The sequence below is a fragment of the Amblyomma maculatum genome, chromosome 4 (assembly GCF_055883805.1).
Source record: "Amblyomma maculatum isolate TAMU_Amacu chromosome 4, ASM5588380v1, whole genome shotgun sequence".
Taxonomy (NCBI): Eukaryota; Metazoa; Arthropoda; class Arachnida; order Ixodida; family Ixodidae; genus Amblyomma; species Amblyomma maculatum.
In genome coordinates, this window is record NC_139347.1 from 108834212 (window position 1) to 108853636 (window position 19425).

Here is a 19425-nt window from a genome sequence, read left to right on the forward strand (position 1 = left end):
TTAATAAGAGAAGTCAGCTGCGCAATTTCATTTGGCAATTTATTAAAGTGATAGAGAACGGAATAGGTACGACACCTTTTTTTTGTAATTAGTGTACACCTTTGGTAGTTTAAAACAATCATTTCTGCGAAACACTCTATAGGCCCATTTTGAGGCAGTTTGAATTTAATCGCAAAAAAATTGTTGTGATAAGTATTAAAGCAAAAAGATCTGATAGAGGACAGATTTCTGCATTGATTAGTTCAGCACTCTCATCTAAGTTTTCTGGGACAGCTCCATACATAATATTATTTGCGATTTGATACAGCAGTTTATTGACCTGAAAAATTCTGAACTTCGAACAAGAGCCATACACTATGAAACCATACCGTAATACAGATTCACCCAAAGCTCTAAAAACCATTTTACGGTGCCTGAATGGGCAGGTGAACGTTAGCTTGTACAGTTGGGCTGAAACAGTTCTAAGACGATTGACAACATGCTGGTGGATATGCGTAGCCCACGACAAATGTTGATCGAAGTAAAGGCCAAGGCGTTTTACGGCAGATAAGAATGGCAAAGTCTCACAATGGCATCCACTGTACCCGGCCTCATGCACAACAATCGTTTCACCCAAGGTTACCTTCTTGTCTGGGTTTATAAAGCCCAACAGGATACTTTTTGTTTTTATTCTTATATGTGTGGTTCGAAGCAAACCACTTTACTATATTAGAAACATCGGCTTGTAGCACTGTTCAAAGGATCGACGGACCATGAGTAGTGCTGTGTCGTCTGCGTACTGATAAAGTTTGGTATTTAGTGCAAGATTGCTTAAGTCAGTAATATAAATATTAAATAATAAAGGGCCAAGTATGGATTCTTGTGGGAGCCTAAACTGGACTTGGACAAAATCACTGTATTGATTTTTTACCATGATGGTTTGAAAGCGATTCAAAAGATAGTTCTTAAAGAAAACTGGGTATTGTCCTCTGAATCCAGCCTTATCTAACTTATATATCAGAATAGAGTGGTCTTCACTATCAAAATCTCTAGCCAGGTCTAAGAAAAGCCTGAGAGAAATTTTATTATGATTTATAGTTTTATGTAGGTTGTCCGAACAGTCTTCGAGCCGGTCTATAGCACTATAGCCGCGCTGAAAGCCTTACTGAGCAGGATGGATAACTGCATAATTTATACAAAATGCTTCCATAATATTGTAAACAGTCTTCTCTAAAATAATGCCTAAAATAGGCATAGCTATAGGTCTGTAATTATTTTATCCTTCCTGGAGCTCTTCTTCGGCACTGGCCTAACCAATGAGATCTCCAGTCTGCCAGGTATTTTACCAGTTCCAATGCAGCCATTCAGAATAAAGAGCAGTAACGTTTTAATTTTGTTGGAGTTTTTTTGCAAATCTCGTATTCTAATTTAATTATATCCCGGAGGTCTGTGGGCAGCAAGCGAAGCAAGCACTGTGCGCAGTTCATCTGTATCCGTTGAAAGAAGAAAAGTGGAGCTGAGCAATGGCGAGCCGATATAACTCGGATGGGGGTTAGGGGCATTCTGTTTCAGCTTACTTATCGAAGCGGAGAAAGAAACATTAAATGAATCGCGATATCTTGAGGCGATTAACGTGGAAATGCTCTAATAAGTTTTTCGTCTAACGATTGTTGACTGGGCTTGCCCAACAAGTCGTTCAAGATGTCCCACGTCTTTCGCACATTTCGCCGCAATGCGATAATTTTGCTGTAAAGAACTGTGTGTTCTTAAGCCTTAACATAGCAATGAGCATGTTTTTAACTTCACAGTACTCCTGCTTGAGAGCAGAGTCATCTGGGTTCTTTTTGCATGAGTTCCATAATCTATCGTTTTCATATCATAACTTTAAAACATCACTGGTTATTCATTTATTTTTCCGAATTCCTGCATCTTATCTTTACCTGACGTGTTGCAAGGGCACATATTTTATATAACTTCCGTACAAGGCCCTCGTATGTTTCTATGTGACTCGTATAATATGACCGTCTCAGTCCGAAGTCTGAAGTAATTCATCCACCATAGCATTATCGATTATAGTTATTGTATTCACTTTGTTCCTATCCTGATGAGAATTGTCAAAAATGAATAAAGCTGTAAAACAGCGATCAGCAACCTTTTGATGTATAAAACGTGCAGACATTTCTAAGGTAGTAGAGCGCGAGGCTATGGGGTCAATACACGCCTTTGTCAACCTATCGCCCATGATTTCCTCCCTATTATAACCGTGAATGTTGTTTTCAATGCGATAGCTCGCAAGTAAATGTAAATAAACGGCAGTGGCTCGTTTTCCTGTTTGGCTGATATCTATATTTAAATCTCCAGTTATCACTAAGTTCTTGTTAGCGCAAGAACCAATCAATGGTGACAGTTCATCGAAAAAAGTGTGAAGATCGGAGCTGGACCTGTATATCGCAATGACCAAAAAATTTCAATTCAGAATTGCTCACTGAGAAAGCGATGGCTTCGGCTGCGGTAAATTCACATGGAATAATTTCTGTAAGTCATGTCTTTCTAACATACACCATGATACCTCCACCTTCACCAAATTCCCGACAGCGCAAAAAGAAGTTAAAGACATGAATTCCAAATGTATCAGACTCCGCTTGATTTATATTGACCTCAGACAGCAACAGAATGTCCAGGTATGTAAGTGGCTGAGCCAAGTGAGTGTTTAGCAAGTTGCAGTGACGTTTAATACTTCTGACATTCACGTGAATGAGGTGCAGTACCGGTTTCCATGTAGACTAGATTCAGCTTTCACCATTGTCCAATTAGGGATTGAATCAAAGGTATTGAACATCTTTAGTGTAGGTTCAACAAGTCCCTTCGTTTGAGACCTTAACAGCTCCCTGACCTTCCGCCTTCCTCTCGTAGACATTGCCGTTTTTGATCCAAACAAACTTAAACGACAGCGTCAAAGCTGTCTGTTTCGCCTTTCAGAACAGGTGTTTCGTGTACTGCCGTAGATTTTCATTCACAAAACTATCTTCTTACTTAACGTGTATCTCTTACCGAGCCACTCATCTCGAGGGGCCCTAGTGTTGAAGTTCACGATTATGGGAGGTATTGTTCCTTTTGTTGAGGCAGTCTGTGCATTGAATCAGCCTGATCAAGAGTGCTCGAAGAGACGCCAAGCTTCAACGCTAGATCTTTCAACACGAGAGGTAGCTAGCTCCTCCTTGTCTGTCTGAGCAACCCCATCTATCTCCACATTGCGCCTCCTAGTATGCATCAAGGTTCGTAACTGCCTTGTGAAGCTCCGCTAACTCCTGTTTTTTTGCAGTCCGCGAAGATTCAAGGTCTGCTCCACGTTTATCAAGAGCTGCCACCTCGCGTTTGTGAGCACTAAGAGCAGTCTTCATCTCATCATATTTATTTGATATCAGATCAATTGACTGTTGACTTCATTCAATAATTTTACATTGCGCTTGGATCTGTTCAATTACAGTATCATTTTTAGCAGACTGCTGTTGTATGGTCTTATCAAGCTTGTCGACTCGTGAGTTTTCTGAACGCTTTGTGCTCAATGCGCGGATTGCGGACATGACCTGCTTAAGAGTCGGCTGCTGAGAGTCATCGTCCTCTTCATCAAGCTCAGATGACGAATTATCTACGCACGAGTCGCATATCCAGTCCTGTTTTATATGCTTTTTAGATACGCCAGTGCACGTTCCGGTACGGTAAACACATTTACACTCACTACATTGTAAGCTCAGTTTGCCCCGCTGCACTGGTTTTGAGCAAGTAGGAGACTTTGTATCACTGATTGCAGTAGGCATGATGCTAAACAAAAAAACAACAACAAGATAAATAGACACCAAATAAGCACAATCGCAGTCCGACGAAGTGCAGAAACAGAATTTTCACAATGAAAGCAACAATGCCCACTTAAGAAAGACGTAGCATGTTAGCGCCGGAGCAAGCACTCCGTCACTCCGTTAGACTGCGCCCTGCCAATCCGCTGCAGCTGCTTAAATAGTTTGGTTGGTCCCAGAAGAGAGCTTCATTCGGGGGCGTCTTCCACGCAAAAGCGATGAGCGGGTCCGGTGTCTGCGCATGCGTCGCTAGGTGTTCCGATTCTTCCCAGCGGCATCACTGCAAGAAGCCCAGAGCGCCGTTTTAGCCGAACAGCGAACAGCGATGTTTTTTTCCTAGAAAGACGTGCATGTTCGCGCCAGAGCAAGCACTCCGTCGGATTGCCGTCGGACAGCACACGGACGCCTCTTCCTTTCGCCTCCATCGAAATGCAGCCGCCAGTGGCCGGGATCGAACTCGCGTACTTTTTCACAGAAGTCGGGGCACCTAAACCAATTATTAGACGGTTATTTCTAGGTTGGTTGGTTGGTTGGTTCATAGGAAGGGAAAGGCGCAGTATCTGTCACACTTGCTCTGTGGACACCTGAACCGCGCCGTAAGGGAAGGGATGAAGGTGGGAGTGAAAGTGGATAGAGAGAAAGGGGGGCCGTAGTGGAGGGCTCCGGAGTAATTTCGACCACCTGGGGATCTTTAACGTGCGCTGACATCGCACAGCACACGGACGCCACTTCGTTTCGCCTCCATCGAAACGCAGCCGCCGAGGCCGGGATTCGATCCCGGGAACTCCGGCACAGTAGTCGGGCGTCTTACCACTGCACCACCCCGGCGGGGCTTATTTCTAGGCTCATTATGAAAATTTGGAGTCGGCGGGTATTTGCAGAAACAAGTCTTATACTGCTCGTTTCCCTTCTTGTGAACTAATTATATATCTAATTTGTCCACGAGATATGTCAGCAAGATTGCACGACTGACTGATACTGCGCTTTCCTTTCCTGTAGGTGGTGGTAGTAAAACTTTAATCTCCAACAGATACAGGATAGGCGTAAACCTATCCATCTACACGACAGCCTGTGGATTACAGAATGCTGGCGAACTTGGATGTGTTCAATGGAAAGCTGGTTGTGTTCGACAAGGGGCGTGCAATGTACCGTATGCAGCAACATCGCTCAGGCTTTCGCATTTCTCCACTGCGGAATACGCAGTGATCTCGATCGGAACGTTTTGGGAGAACAGATGTGTCTATGAAACTGATATTTTAACGTTTCTTTGGCTTCAAATTTAGCAAAGCAGCTTGCGCGTACTGTGGTATTTAATGTGGTTGTTTCAAACCAGCTTCATTTTCTGTTTTTATTAGAGGCTATAAAAAGCTGCAGCTGTTGGGTGCTAATTTCTAATTCACATGTGCATCCCAAGACTTGCGGTTAGGAAGCCAAGATGCAACTTTCGTTCATCCTTCTTGCTCTGAGCATGAAATCCCTGGCCAGAATCCCGGTGACGTTTCGAAAATAATTTTACTGACGCTCTTTACATTCGCATATTATCCATGGTCGTTGTGTAGCTAAAGAAGAGCAGTGCTGCAAAGTAGGTCGAGCTTGGAAGAAAATTTAAAGCGCCATTTTCTTAATAAAATCTAAAAACCCTCCATCGGCGGCTGCGTTTCGATGGAGGCGAAACGAAGCGGCGTCCGTGTGCTGTGCGATGTGAGCGCACGTTAAAGATCCCCAGGTGGTCGAAATTACTCCGTAGCCCTCCGCTACGGCTCTTCTTTCTTTCCACTTTCTCTCCCATCTTCCTCCCTTCCCTTACGGCGCGGTTCAGGTGTCCACATAGCAAGTGTGACAGAAACTGCGCCTTTCTCTTCCTGTGAACCAATTATTATTAATATTATTATTTGTCTGCAGCCGGGATGGTGCTTCCTGTTAACTACCGCCAGTCTGTGGACACCAGAGGTCGCCTCCTCATACAGCAGGCTCAGAAGTCCGCCGACGAAGGAGAGTACACGTGCGCAGTCACGGGACCAACAGGCCTGGCCGCCAGCGGCTCAACGTACGTCTCGGTTGTCGGTGGGTATCCCCAACAGCACCGCACTCACCTGTGTGCTTAACACTGAAATGAGAACAGTGAATTGAGTATTGAGTGGAAAAAAATCTAAAAAAAAATGTCACCGTCACTATACTCTACTTGCTCGACCTAATGGGGAGCGCATAAAGGCGGATAGCTGATGGACTGAAAGTCTAATTCTGGGACTCTACTTACCCATTTAACGTGTGATGGGCAGTGAATTACAGTTGACGTTTTCCGACACGCACTGGATGCATCTAAAACTAAAAGTGTTGTAATCACTTGTTCAGCAAATCAATGGCTGTTACCTAAATGCAAAAATACTATTACAAACCGCCACCTGTCAATTGCATATCTGATGAATCAGTATAATAGAACGCGGTATTTTTGTCCATTTGAACTACGAGGTGAAAAAGATAAAAGCCATTTAGAGTTCTTCGGTATCATAGAACATTATTCCTGGACATAACAAATCTACTTGTGGTATCCCCATTTGATCACACGTTCACAATCTTATTTTTAATTCTTGATGGGAACTTGTTAGTACTAAATTTTTTGCAGTGGAGTATAAGCAAATATATTTTCTAGAACTGTCAACATCCTGGCCCTTATTTCGTTTTAACTCCATCATATAAATATTCTTTCACCTCACTGAAAGCCCTTGAAATATTTTTATTGCCCATTTCAGCACAACGGGCAGCAAGGTTGATTCAGATGGCGTAGCATATTATAATGCGCAGAACACACAACGCATAATACATTATTGTCCACTTCTACTCTCTTCCTCAGTGGCACCCGTTATCGACGACCACTTCTTCCCAGACGTCATCAAAGTGGAAGAAGGAACCCGGTCGCGGCTCATGTGTTCCGTATCCAGGGGCGATCCCCCGCTGCGTTTCCGCTGGCTGAAGAACGGCCTCAGCATTGGCTCTCACGGCGAACGCATCATCGAGACTACCGAAGACTCTTCCATCATCAAGTTCGGTCGCGTGCGCTTTGTCGACAGAGGGCGCTACGTGTGCTTCGTCTCGAACGATGCCGCTTCCGTCAACCGCACAGTGGAGCTCGTCGTCCACGGTAAGGAAGCATACGACAAAATTGGTCGCATGTTCACCGCAAGACCGCCAAGCCTGCTTATCAGCGGTCTGTATAAAGGGCTGTGAGGGCATGTAGAGCAGCAGTATTTAAATTAGTTCATTAATCTGTAACACACATGCCTAAATTACCTTTTACTTCTTTCTGAACGTGGTCGAGAACCCCAACGCTTAGTAGTTAGTTGCCTCATCACTGCTTCCTTCAGACGTACCGCTGTTTCCTTCTTATAAGCTAATGCATGTTTTACAAAAAGGGCAGAAGCTTTTATGTGCGTGTTGGTTTATTGTTCGACGGCATCTCCTTCAATAGCTTATGCCCAAGGCCTCCGTTAGGCGCACCATATTTTCGGACAGCACAGGAAGGAAACATTCAGTACCATATACGATTCAATTAAGTTTGATATTTGAACACTTTCATTTCGGGTATCCAGATGGGTAAAGCGATGTTATGTCGTTTCTGCTTGCTATAACTGTACATTAATCCAGCTAGATCTAGAGAACTTTCACAACATATAGCTGATTGATATGTTCTCGCCATGCTGAATAAGAATAACTGCGATACTTCAAATAGCATAAATGACGAGCTGTCTTTAATTGCAGCTTTTATTTCCCTCTGCGCAGTGGCGTAGACCGAAAAATATGTTTTGTGCGAGCGTTAATCCACATTATCCTCTAGCGCGTCTGCTGTTCTCTCGTGACAGGCTAGTGGCATGCTGCTATTTACGCATTCGTATGCAGTCTGTCTGTCCTTGGTTGGGGATTATGGGGAGAGGTTTTTCACAATGCGAAATGTAATGTTGAAGTGAGGAGCCGAATAGGCTACCAATGTTGCTTAATCCTATGCAGGTGCTGGGTCGCCCAGCCTTTGTTGTCAAAGCGCGAGCACGTGGTCTCTTCCTTCAAAGCTCCATTGCACCCGACCATGACCGCGCACTAGGACGAAGTGGCAAGCCATGAGCAATATCGCCTCCAAGTCTGTTTATGCCTGCACCAGGTTGCTTCGATATGCGGCCGTGTTGTACGCAAAGAGCTCAGAACGAAGCGGCCATTAACCTGCGTGTTCTCATACAAACCGGACGACCCTGTACTTTTAGGAATCTAATATTTCCGGATTCCACAACGCATACAAAGGGATTAATGCAAAGGAGATTGATTTACACTGCCAAAAATTATCTATAAAAATTGCTGACGATTATTTCTTTTAGACATAGATTTGTACACAGCAAAAAGCTGTGCTAGATGATCGGACGAGGCCTGACGATGTCGCAAAATAGTTGATGCAACCGGAAGCGCGCGAGCCTCATCAAAGGCGAAACCAGAGACGAAACCGCCGGTGTAGCAACTCTTATTCTACCCTGTCCTAGTGTCGTGGTATCCAAGCAGAAACAGTTGTTGGGGTTTAAGCATGGCTTGAACCTAGTGATCGAGCGAAAACTGTGAGTGTTGCAGCGATAGACTCTGACATCCCCTTTTCAATCCGCGGTTCTTACATAATTTCTGATTAAATTGGGTTCTGGGGAAAAAGGAGCTTGATACTTTTGAGTAGACGCCACGGAATTCTGAGAGCTACAACTAACCAGGTCAAGATTCGGTTTTCATATTTTTGTCTTGTAAGGAAGGAAAGGCGCAGTATCTGTTTTTGACCTTCAAGATTGTTCAAGGTGAAAACCTTCGTAACGCCGACGGCGCGTATAATTGGTGCAAAGAAAGTGAAAGGCAGAAGATATAGGTGATGAAGGGTGGCAGTTCCTGACCGTACGGGGCTGGGACGGTAGGCCAAGGCCACATGCGGCGGGGGCTAGCCAGCCACAGATTTTTATATGTTGTAGGCAGTCATTGCAACCGCCACTGCTTCGGTGGTGGACGACGGCTGTTGGGGCGGCTAGCGTCTTTCTCTCCTTTTTTTTTCTTCCTTTCTTCTCTATTTTCTCTTCTGTCCGCACAAGGCGGCGGAGGTGGCTCAGCTACAGAGCCAGTAGCAGGCCAGTGTATTTTCTTTTCCTTCTTCCTACAGCCACAACAACAACAACAACGTCATGGTCACTTGAATGTGGAATCCTCCGTAACACTGACGGCTCAAACTATCTGCTGTAGTGAAGTTTTCGCTTGAAAAGTTGGCGAATGCGGAACGAAGTAATTTTTATATCCTCTCCAACTCCCGTGCTGTCACAGTGACGCGTTGGGCAAGCAAGCGCAGCGTCTCCTCTCTCTATAGTGAGTTTGGAAGGTGTGCGAAGAAGCGCAAAACAGGAGAATCAGGTGTGCGAAAAAGAAGAGAGCGCCAGCCGCTCCGCGCTCCGCAGATGCAATCAAGATCAAACGCTCACAAAACTTGGCCTCGGAAGACATGTAGTAGTGAAACATTTTGCCCCAAAGATATACAAATAAATTCCGCTTTGCTTGAACGAAATTGAGGGCCCAAATGCGGTTTTCTTTTATTCCAAAGAGGAACCAGAAAGTAGCTAGGTGCCGGCGCTTTCGTGTTTCTAGTTTAGGTCGTTTTTTTGCTCATTGTACCGCTATATCACTCTCAAAAGTTTCTGTCACGCTATGGTGTTTTTCTGTCTTTATATTGAATTTTGTAGTGAGTCCTCGTTGGAAGACAGAGCCCCAAAACACATCAGTCGTATTAGGAGCATCAGTCTTTCTGCACTGCTCATCGGATGGTTATCCTACCCCTGCTGTGACATGGAAGAAAGGGCAAAGTGAGTACCCCTTCTAGCCTTAGTCCGCCTCTTCGCCTTTGGTTTGTGACCCCTTAGCGCTGAAGCAGTCAAAGAAAAGCTTTTAGTCGACTGTCCGGATGAATACTTTAGTTTTATGTTTGTGTACCCATATGCGATTATAGGGTTGAGCATTTTTTGTTCGAATAGTATTTCCTCATTTGTGCTTTACTTCTTTACCGCCTTCAAAAATAAAAACCTTCAACAAACCAGTTTTGTATTTGAATTGTCCTGTATAATAATCAGGATGCTTTCAGATCTCAATTTGCCTGTGTTATAACTTTTTATAAGTATCTCGCATGTGTTATCAAACCTCTTTCAAAAATCGCTTACCCAAAAGTTCGTTCTGTTAAGAAATAAAGTTGTCTTTTTGTCACTTGTATGCATATGTGTGTGTGTGTGTGTGTGTGTGTGTGTGTGTGTGTGTGTGTGTGTGTGTGTGTGTGTGTGTGTGTGTGTGTGTGTGTGTGTGTGTGTGTGTGTGTGTGTGTGTGTGTGTGTGTGTGTGTGTGTGTGTGTGTGTGTGTGTGTGTGTGTGTGTGTGTGTGTGTGTGTGTGTGTGTGTGTGTGTGTGTGTGTGCGTGCGTCCGTGCGTGCGTGCGTGCGTGCGTGTATGCGTGCGTGTTCTCCTCCCAAAGTACAGCGTCATGAATGGATTGCATCCCTGATTTCTAACTTGACGATGCACTAAAGGTTCTCAAATATCTCATGTTATTTGAGAGAACTAGAATCAGGACACCATGTACGAATCTCGCTCTCTCTCTCAATGCCTCCTTCGTGCCCGACATAGCGCCAGCGGAGGTCTCCAAACTTTAGCCACCTATATTAAGAGCGGGATTAATCAAAAATTTTGAACACTCTATAAATTTGCTCGTTCTCGGTTGTACCGGCGGCGAACCACATCGTTGTTGTGCAAGCAGCGAAATATAAACACACCTAGAGACAAAATTCTATGACGCCATGAACTAGCGCTCAATCCAACTCCGCGCTCCAATTCTTTTTCCGTCCACTATGCAAAGCATCTTCGCCTCCTGTTTCGGAGCTCCGCAGAGCAGTTCTTAGCGGTGCTTATATTCTCAGCGAACCCTTCAAGGCGGCGGAAGTCGCAAAAGGCAGCCCCATGTGCTCATTTGTCGAAACTGGAAAGGAATGAGACGTCGTTGAGTGTGCACTGGTGCAAGAGGAACTTTTGTGGGTGGCACGTCTTAGCCATTATGTACTCAAGCAGCAGTGCTCCTCCGAGAACTGGACTCATTCTATCCCGACACTCTCTGTCTCTCTCTGTCTTGACTATTTCTGCATTCTCTACCTGCTTTTTGTACTATTTCCCTGTGACACCTTCTTTGACTGCGCCTTGGAAGCGAGATCATTTTGTAGGTAGGTTAAGCTGGGCAAAAGAAAGTTTTGTTCACTGGTCCACAGCTTGCATCAAAGTAAGAGCAGAATTTGTATCCCTGAAAATCACTGATGATCACTTAAAAGAAAAAACAAAAACAGATTCTTCTGGTTAACTTTATCCACTTGTTGGTATCGTTCCTTAAATTGAGCCATTGTGTCCTTCAGTGCAAAAGCAGGTCGCAGCAATGTTTTCTTTTACTTTTGCTCTTGCCTACGCCTCTAATTAAAATTTCAAAAAGATAAACGTGATGTGTACGTTAAGTAGACGTTTCTATTTCCAGAATTAGTACCAAAGATAATAGAAAATAACAATCACAACGCGGCTGATAAATCTTGGTGATAATTTTTGTAAGCACGTTAACATTTGTTCATGCATGTAAAAATTATTAAATCTTACTCTATTACTTTCTTATCATTGTTGATGTAATCTAACATATATGAGAACGTTCCTCTTGAAGATATTACACACCCTCTCAAAGTTCTGTTTCGGGTGTTGTGAGGAATAACGGAAACCGCGAAAATGTTTTAGCAAGTTTATAACTGGAGTTGAAAGACTGTTTTTTATTTTTGTGGCTGTCAAAACGTTCCAGAAATGCTATTCAGTTCAAGAGCTTGTCAAGGTGCCAACTAAACTGAAGACCACCTTTGTGAGCACTGCAGAGCCTGCAATCGACAAATGCGAAAGCCACAGCGTTGCTGCCGCTACTGCGACTCTAGATGCGGAATCATTGTTCATTTACTTACATGTATGTGTTTTTTTTTTGTCTGTTGGTATTTTTATTGTGTTCTTCTGCATTTATTATTGATTTTGTTTTAATTTTACTATTAGACTATGCCATGTAAGGAGCTGAATTCATCAAATACTAGTTATTACATACTGCATATCCCATTACCTTATTAATGATATTCAGTTATCACGGACACCAACCTCTTAATGTTGCGATTACTGGACTTTGGACCACATTTATTGGAAGCATCTTGTGCAGAACTCAGGTCTCAGATTTTCCTTCTAGTGAGTCATATAACGCTCCCGCCTTAATAAAGAACCATTCATACGTAAATGCCCCTTTTGTGTGAGCAACATGAAAACCATGTTTGGGGCGCTTAAATGGCAAATAATAAATTGAAAATAAGGCCAATTTTTTTTTTGTAGCGTTCGACGATGATTATCGAACACTGCAAACAATATTAGATAAACATTTTTGTGTGAATTGCTACGGCACACAGCAAAGAGCCGCGTGAAATACAAGTAACTATAGATGAGCAAACCGCTATAGTAATAACATGCGGCTAACCTTTATTGCAGGACGTGCGCAAATGTTAGCGCAGGTTTAATTCCATCGGGGCACTCGAAGGTGAACTAGCGAAACAGTGTGCGCAAGAGAAACATCCTTGTTGTGTACATACTCTTGCCTGTTCGTGCTTTGACAATTTTTTTTACTTGCTTTCAGCATTACCTCTCCATTTGCCACTCTTCATAGTTTGTTTCCTGGCTCTTTTAAAATTTTCTTCCTGAAAGGTTTGTGCAGTTAGGCTCGAATAAAGACTGCTAGTTTAAAAAGATCCGTCTAAATTTAAATCGTTATACTCTATGAATGCGTGTGTTAGTATGTTAGCATGTGCGTATGTAAAAAGTGAGAAACTGCGCGCGCGCGCGTTTGCAATGTGTGTGTGTGTGTGTGTGTGTGTGTGTGTGTGTGTGTGTGTGTGTGTGTGTGTGTGTGTGTGTGTGTGTGTGTGTGTGTGTGTGTGTGTGTGTGTGTGTGTGTGTGTGTGTGTGTGTGTGTGTGTGTGTGTGTGTGTGTGTGTGTGTGTGTGTGTGTGTGTGTGCGTGCGTGCGTGCATGCGTGCGTGCGCGCGTGTGTGTGTGCGTGTGTGTGTGAATAAGTGAGAGGCATTGCGGGGTGTGTTACTTTAAAGACATTTTGGCAATAAAACTGCTAGCTTCATTTCTGTTCACAATTTCGCTTCACTTCTTTTTCGTATCCAGTCCAGCTTACAATATCGTTTTCAGGTTTCTGGCGTAGTTAGGATTTTTATGTAAGCTATCTTTATACAGGCTATATTTTCTTTCAATTGATGTTAGCTTTATAATATTTGTGACGGGATATGACTGGCGATTTCTCTTTTTCTGTCTGATATTTACCAGGAAGCCAGCCCCGGAACTTCTCCTACATCCACTACAACTTTCGTAACCATCATTTCATCAATGGCAGCCTGCTGATTCGCGAAGTAGAAGAATCCGACCGGGGCTTCTATTTGTGCGAGGCACACAATGGCATTGGACCGGGTATCAGCAAACTGGTCTTTCTCAAAGTGCAGGGTAAATATTGCTACGCGCTTCAGTTCCCGCCACTGACGATTGTGAAGGGCCTTGCAGCGCTACCCTTCCTTCGTGTTCTTTTCTGCCAAAAGCTCCACCCTACACGCTGCCGTAACGTTTTTAGTTTACTGGAAGTCAAATCTGCCGGACACATTTATTTTTAAGGAAACGAACATCTCTCTTCGCTCTCTTCGCATTTTCACGCTGCGTTACCAACACTGCTTGTTTCTTATTAGTTGTTTTTGTTGTCATGCGGTGCAGTGATAACAGTTGTTCTGGTACTGCTTCTTCCTCACATTTGCATATATGGTGTGTCGGGACCACGTCTTCGAATAGTGTTTTGTCTCTTTAGAACAAAAACAGTTAAGAGGGAAGAAAACTGGCAAATGAAAGAATTTGTTAGACCGCTATACCATAGAATGTTGATCGGTTTCATTGTGCTTCAAGTAACATCATTGAGCATACCAAGTATTGAATAACACGACATCCTACTTAATCATGAAGAATACGTGTTTTCGAGAAAATGACTATCGCACGCCTTCCTTTTCGGTCACGGACAAAAAATGAAGTTTTATAGGCACAATAATTGTGCCGACAATATATGTATTAATTTTCTACTATTGAAGCAAGCATGTGATCGAGTGTAAATAGTAAAGATGATGTAGGGCTAAAAGCTTTGATCGACTTTCTTTATGTCCAGTTCCGCCACGGTTCGAAGTCAAGCATCGAAGCTTCCTGCTCAAGAAAGGTGAAGACTTTCGTGCTCAGTGTCTTGCTGTCGGCGACCCACCGACGTTTTACTCGTGGGAGAAAAACCAGAAGACCCTCAACGGTGAAAGGTAAACGTCCAATCAGTTCACAACAGCGTTTGCTCAGCCTAAATGCGCAGAATATTGAAATCAAGCTCAATATAGGATCCTACTTTCTGCTTAAACTAAAAGCATACCTGACTCATAAAGTGCAAAAAACAAAAACGCTGGACATCTCATGCTATTACAGGTAACCCGATACTACTGATGTCATTGATTCCATTCTGGCCACAGATGCCCTATCGAATAAAAAAGAACGGTCAAATGCTTACTACATGGTATTGTACAGGGTCATCTGGCTTGATTTTGGCGATTTAAATTCCCAAAAGGACTTACGAATGCAGTGATAGAATGCTCTGAAACTTTCGACCATAGGGGTTTTTCAGTTTACTCTGACTTCGCACAGTAAACTGGCATCTGGATTTTTGCGCCTATCGAAACACAGCCGCTGCGTCTGGGATCGAACCGGGTCTTCCGGCTGAATAATACAGTGCACTAACCTCTCAGCCAGCGTGGTGTACGCATAAACATCGTTTAAAGCGCCGCAGTCCCGTATATCTATTGAAAAGAAGCAATACTGTTAAATGTATAATTGTTCTTCCCTCTACATTTTACCCCTGTACGATGTATATTTCCTTCTTTTAGATACGTGATTTTATAATATATTACTGATGGATAGATTTTACAGGAAAAATTTCGCAATTGAGCTACATATACCTATTGTACTCGCTGCTGTTTGAGTGGCGTATATTGCTTCCTTCATTTTCACTAGCGACGTTTCTCTTGGTTAGAATTGCTTACGGATGGCTGTGCCACTTACTGTGCTCACAGAAAACACTACAACTCTCGTTTCAGATATCAAACGAAAGAGGAAGAAAGATCCGGTGAGGAATTTCAGTCTGAACTAAAGATTTCTCAAGCAACGCGTGAAGATTCTGGAGTGTACACTTGCAAGGCGAGGAATACTTACGGAGAGGATACATCCCACTACCAGGTGATCGTCCAAGGTAATGTGATATCCTCTAAAGGTTCAAAGCGATAGCACGCACACACACACACACACACACACACACACACACACACACACACACACACACACACACACACACACACACACACACACACACACACACGCACGCACGCGCGCGCGCGCGCACACACACACACACACACACGCACGCACACACACACACACACACACACACACACACACACACACACACACACACACACACACACGCACGCACACACACACACACACGCACACACACACACACACACACACACACACACACACACACACACACACACACACACACACACACACACACACACACACACACACACACACACACACACACACACACACACACATATATATATATACCGGGTGTCCCAGCTAACTTGAACCAAGGGATACAAAATAATACATTTGAGGTAGGCCAGTGAAATTAATTGCATTCAACTGCCAGCGTCCTTGCGCACTACAGGCAATTTTTTGTTTCGCAATGACTTAATTAGCTAATTATGTTAATTTTTCTAATTTAATAAATATCGACTTTAGACCAAACATGTGAATTATAAACTTGTAGAGCACCTTCAGAAACCCCCATTCGATTAATTGCGATAAAGAAAGTATCACGTGTATCTTTTTTTCTGGGCTCAAAAGAAAGCCCGCGAAATACAAATAATACCACGTGACTAGCGCATTTGTGCGCCGCGATTGTGGTGCTCTCAGTCGTGGTTTGAGCGAACGAAATTAGCGGCTGCCGTGTCTCGGCCCCGTTAAAGCGGCAGGCCGATATACCTGCAATGGCTTCTTCGCCTGCGTCAGACAGCCGGCCCACGTGACGGTGCAAGTAGCGGCGAGAGCGGCGAGCCGACACCATGGAGATTCTAACAAGGCCTGCTTCTCTCCCATCAGCGAACGTCACGACAAACGGAGGAGCGATAAAGGTATCAGCCACTGAATCTGCGCATACAGGCTTGGGTAGAGGGGTGAGATGACATCATGTGACTCGACTAAAATTAGCGGTGCATCTTCATTTGCCGGTTCTTTATCGTCATCCGCTCGTCGTGATGTAGGCTCCTGCGGTGCGTAGGCCTGGCCAAGATCGCGGTGGCGACGGGCGATCTCGATCTCGCTCCAACCATCGCCAACATTTCTGCCTGCCGCTGCAACGGGACAATCGGGTCACGGCCGCAACTGATTTCGTTCGCTCAAACCACGACTGAGAGCACCATAATCGCGGCGCTCAAATGCGCTAGTCACGTGGTATTATTTGTATTTCGCGGGCTTTCTTCTGAGCCCGGAAAAAAAGATACACGTGAGACTTTATTTATCGCAATTAATGGAATGGGGGATTCTGAAGGTGCTCTACAAGTTCATAATTCACATGTTTGGTCTAAAGTCGATATTTATTAAATTAGAAAAATTAACATAATTAGCCAATTAAGTAATTGCGAAACAAAAAATTGCCTGTAGTGCGCAAGCAGGCTGGTAGTTGTATGCAACTGATTTCACTGACCTACCTCAAATATATTATTTTGTAACCCTTGGTTCAAGTTAGCTGGGACACCCGGTATATGTATATATATATATTTATATCGGAATGCCCACCAAATTTTTAAGATTTTGAAACGTAATCATATATAAAGCAGCGTGAACTACGTGTACACGGGGAATCAAAATGATGGATATGTTAAGGATAATGATGATCAAATACATTTATGTTTTTATACAGGGAGGGTACTGGAGTGGTCCTTAAGGGGCCGCCCCTTACAATTATTAGGTGGACTCCCATTTGGCGTCGGCCGCGGCCCGAGCCCACTCGACCAAGGCTCGTTGCGCCTTCAAGTAAGTGCAGCCGAGCAGGGCCGCCTCTCAGTCCTCCTGGGAAGTGTTGGGTAGGGGTAGATTGGAAGGGGTAGACAATGTAAATACTTCGTACTCGCACACAGCAGGACGTAAGCTAGCTCATTTCAGAATCTGTGCCAGACAATGGAATTATCGGTGAGCTGCTGTTTGCAATAAAGTAGCATCGAAACAAAAATTGTTGCTACTGTTAGCAAGGCATCAACAGGCAGTGTTTACTTGTTTTGTTGTTTAATATTGACAATAAATAAATGTCAATAATAAAGCTCTTGTTATCGCCTGGTGCTTGGAGCTAGGCTATTTGTTATATCCCCATTTACCCTCACCTTAAATGTGAGCCAGGAAACTCTGTGATTTCTTGATTTTTATTCGGCAGCTTACTGTTACTAGTCTATCTTTTGCACGTTGTTTGTGCTAAAATTAGAATGTCAAGGCGGCATATCTGAGATAACTTTCTGTAAACAGTTCTCCGCCAGAAGGCATGCCAGTGTTTCAGAAACTTCTACCGAGGCAGGGCGCAGAGATAAGCGTCAGTCGCCTCTTTAGTGCGCCAAGGAACCTTTTTTTCACCAAAGCCAAACTAATATATTACGCACACTTTATTTTTTTCAGCAGCTTCAGCGCATGCTTTACATAATTCGCAGTTTTTTTCAGCAGTCATACTATACTAAGCGAAGCGTGGCCATTAAAGCTCACCCATATGACATCCGCTTTATGCATAATGTTTGTAACTACCGCTGTCTTCGTGTTATTCCTTGCTGTGAGGTATCTGTAGATAAAGGCAAGCGGAGCACGGTTCAACTATAGCGAATGCTCTCGGCACATTTGTGGGCTAGAAGCTGCAGTGCTATTGGGCTTCGGCCAGTAAGGCTAAGCCTCACTTTTACGCAGCCCGGTAGAGGGCTTCTATCAGGCTATTAACGAAGAGAATTACTAAATAACAAAATGCTATCTACTGACGTCATAGCGAAATGGCACGTAAGATGGAACGCAGTGTAAAACTTTCGACTTCAATTTTCCTCTTCCTTGCCTTTACTACAACAACGAGAATAAAGACAGATATCGTTCCAGAAAGCACAAGTGAAAGATATCTATGGCGCACTCTACCCTGCATACGACCTGTCCGCAGGGAGTCGCCCGCTGGTACATCGGAAATAGCGCATGGTCCCATCTAGACCGGTCATGTACAGCTTTGGAGTTTTCTCGCGGAAGTCGCATAGGGCGAAGAGTGATCTGAAATCGAGAATCGTGTTTTTTCTCCCTTTGCAGCAGTTGCCTATCGGCGAGATGAGTAACGGGGTTGTAGATGACGGCACAGTATTTCGCAAATAGCCTTAGTTTAGTCACAGCCCTTAAGTACTTCAATGGGAAATGACTTTTCGAAAACCCCTCCTGGTGGTTTCGCCTCATTATAAGTTATCTTTGTGTTGAAAAAAAAAAGTTAGCCGTTTCGCCATGTCTACTTTTTTTTGTAGTCGTTTGCTTGCGTGTGAGCAAATGTAGTCTGACAAAAGTGTAGAGGTCAGGGGTAAGTAACTAACAAACTGACTGGCTAACCAACTAACTAATTAACCAACCAACCAAATAACTTGTCCTAAGAGTTTTTAACGGGACGCTTATTTACGTTTAGTTCCCCGCCGGGGTGGTGCAGTAATTAGGGCTTTGCTGTTCTTGAATGTTTTGGTTTTCCGGCGCGTCTGACAGAGTTTCTTCGGGTGCGATACACGTATTTAGAAGCTTGCCTTGTAGTGAACGGTCAGTCCACTGATCCGATAGCTGCCACTCGTGGAATACGGCGGACTGGAAGCTGCATTGCTATTGCAGTTCGGCCAATCAGGCTTAGCCTCATTTTAGGCAGCTCAGTAGAGTGCTTCTATACGCTATAAGCGAAGAAAGTCATTAAATATTTGAATTCTGGGAACCCTCCGATACCTTTTCGCACTATACTATGAGGTTAATTAACGAGAAAATATTCAATACGCGCAGCTACCTGATGAGGTTTAAGGTTAGAGAAGCAAGCATTGATACTCACAGCAATGTTTTCAAATTAAGAAGTCGTCGCAGCTGTTATGCAATAGTTGTACACAAACGTGTGTTGCTAGGACAGTATATTAGGAAAAAATGGGATAATTCAAGCCGAAGCCACGTAATGCTTGCAAATACGGTGTACACTGGTACGGGTTGTAATAAGCCCATTTCACAGCCCAGGTTACGCATAAGTGAATGCTTTTTCTTAGTGCTGTCGAAAAAGCTTAGTGCTTAGAGCTGTCTAAAAAAAAAAAAACTCGTAGTCTACGGTATTCATCCT

General features: G+C 43.8%; 1 protein-coding gene across 1 annotated transcript in view; it reads left to right on the forward strand.

Moving 5' to 3' along the window:
- Positions 1-19425, forward strand: part of LOC146191933 (cell adhesion molecule Dscam1-like) — a 135955-nt gene that overhangs the window by 66719 nt on the left and 49811 nt on the right. The window contains exons 9-14 of the mRNA XM_084600404.1: positions 5736-5897; positions 6685-6972; positions 9575-9694; positions 13260-13433; positions 14134-14272; positions 15098-15249. Of these exons, the coding sequence (XP_084456530.1) occupies positions 5736-5897; positions 6685-6972; positions 9575-9694; positions 13260-13433; positions 14134-14272; positions 15098-15249 (1035 nt within the window). The remainder of the gene's footprint in view (positions 1-5735; positions 5898-6684; positions 6973-9574; positions 9695-13259; positions 13434-14133; positions 14273-15097; positions 15250-19425) is intronic.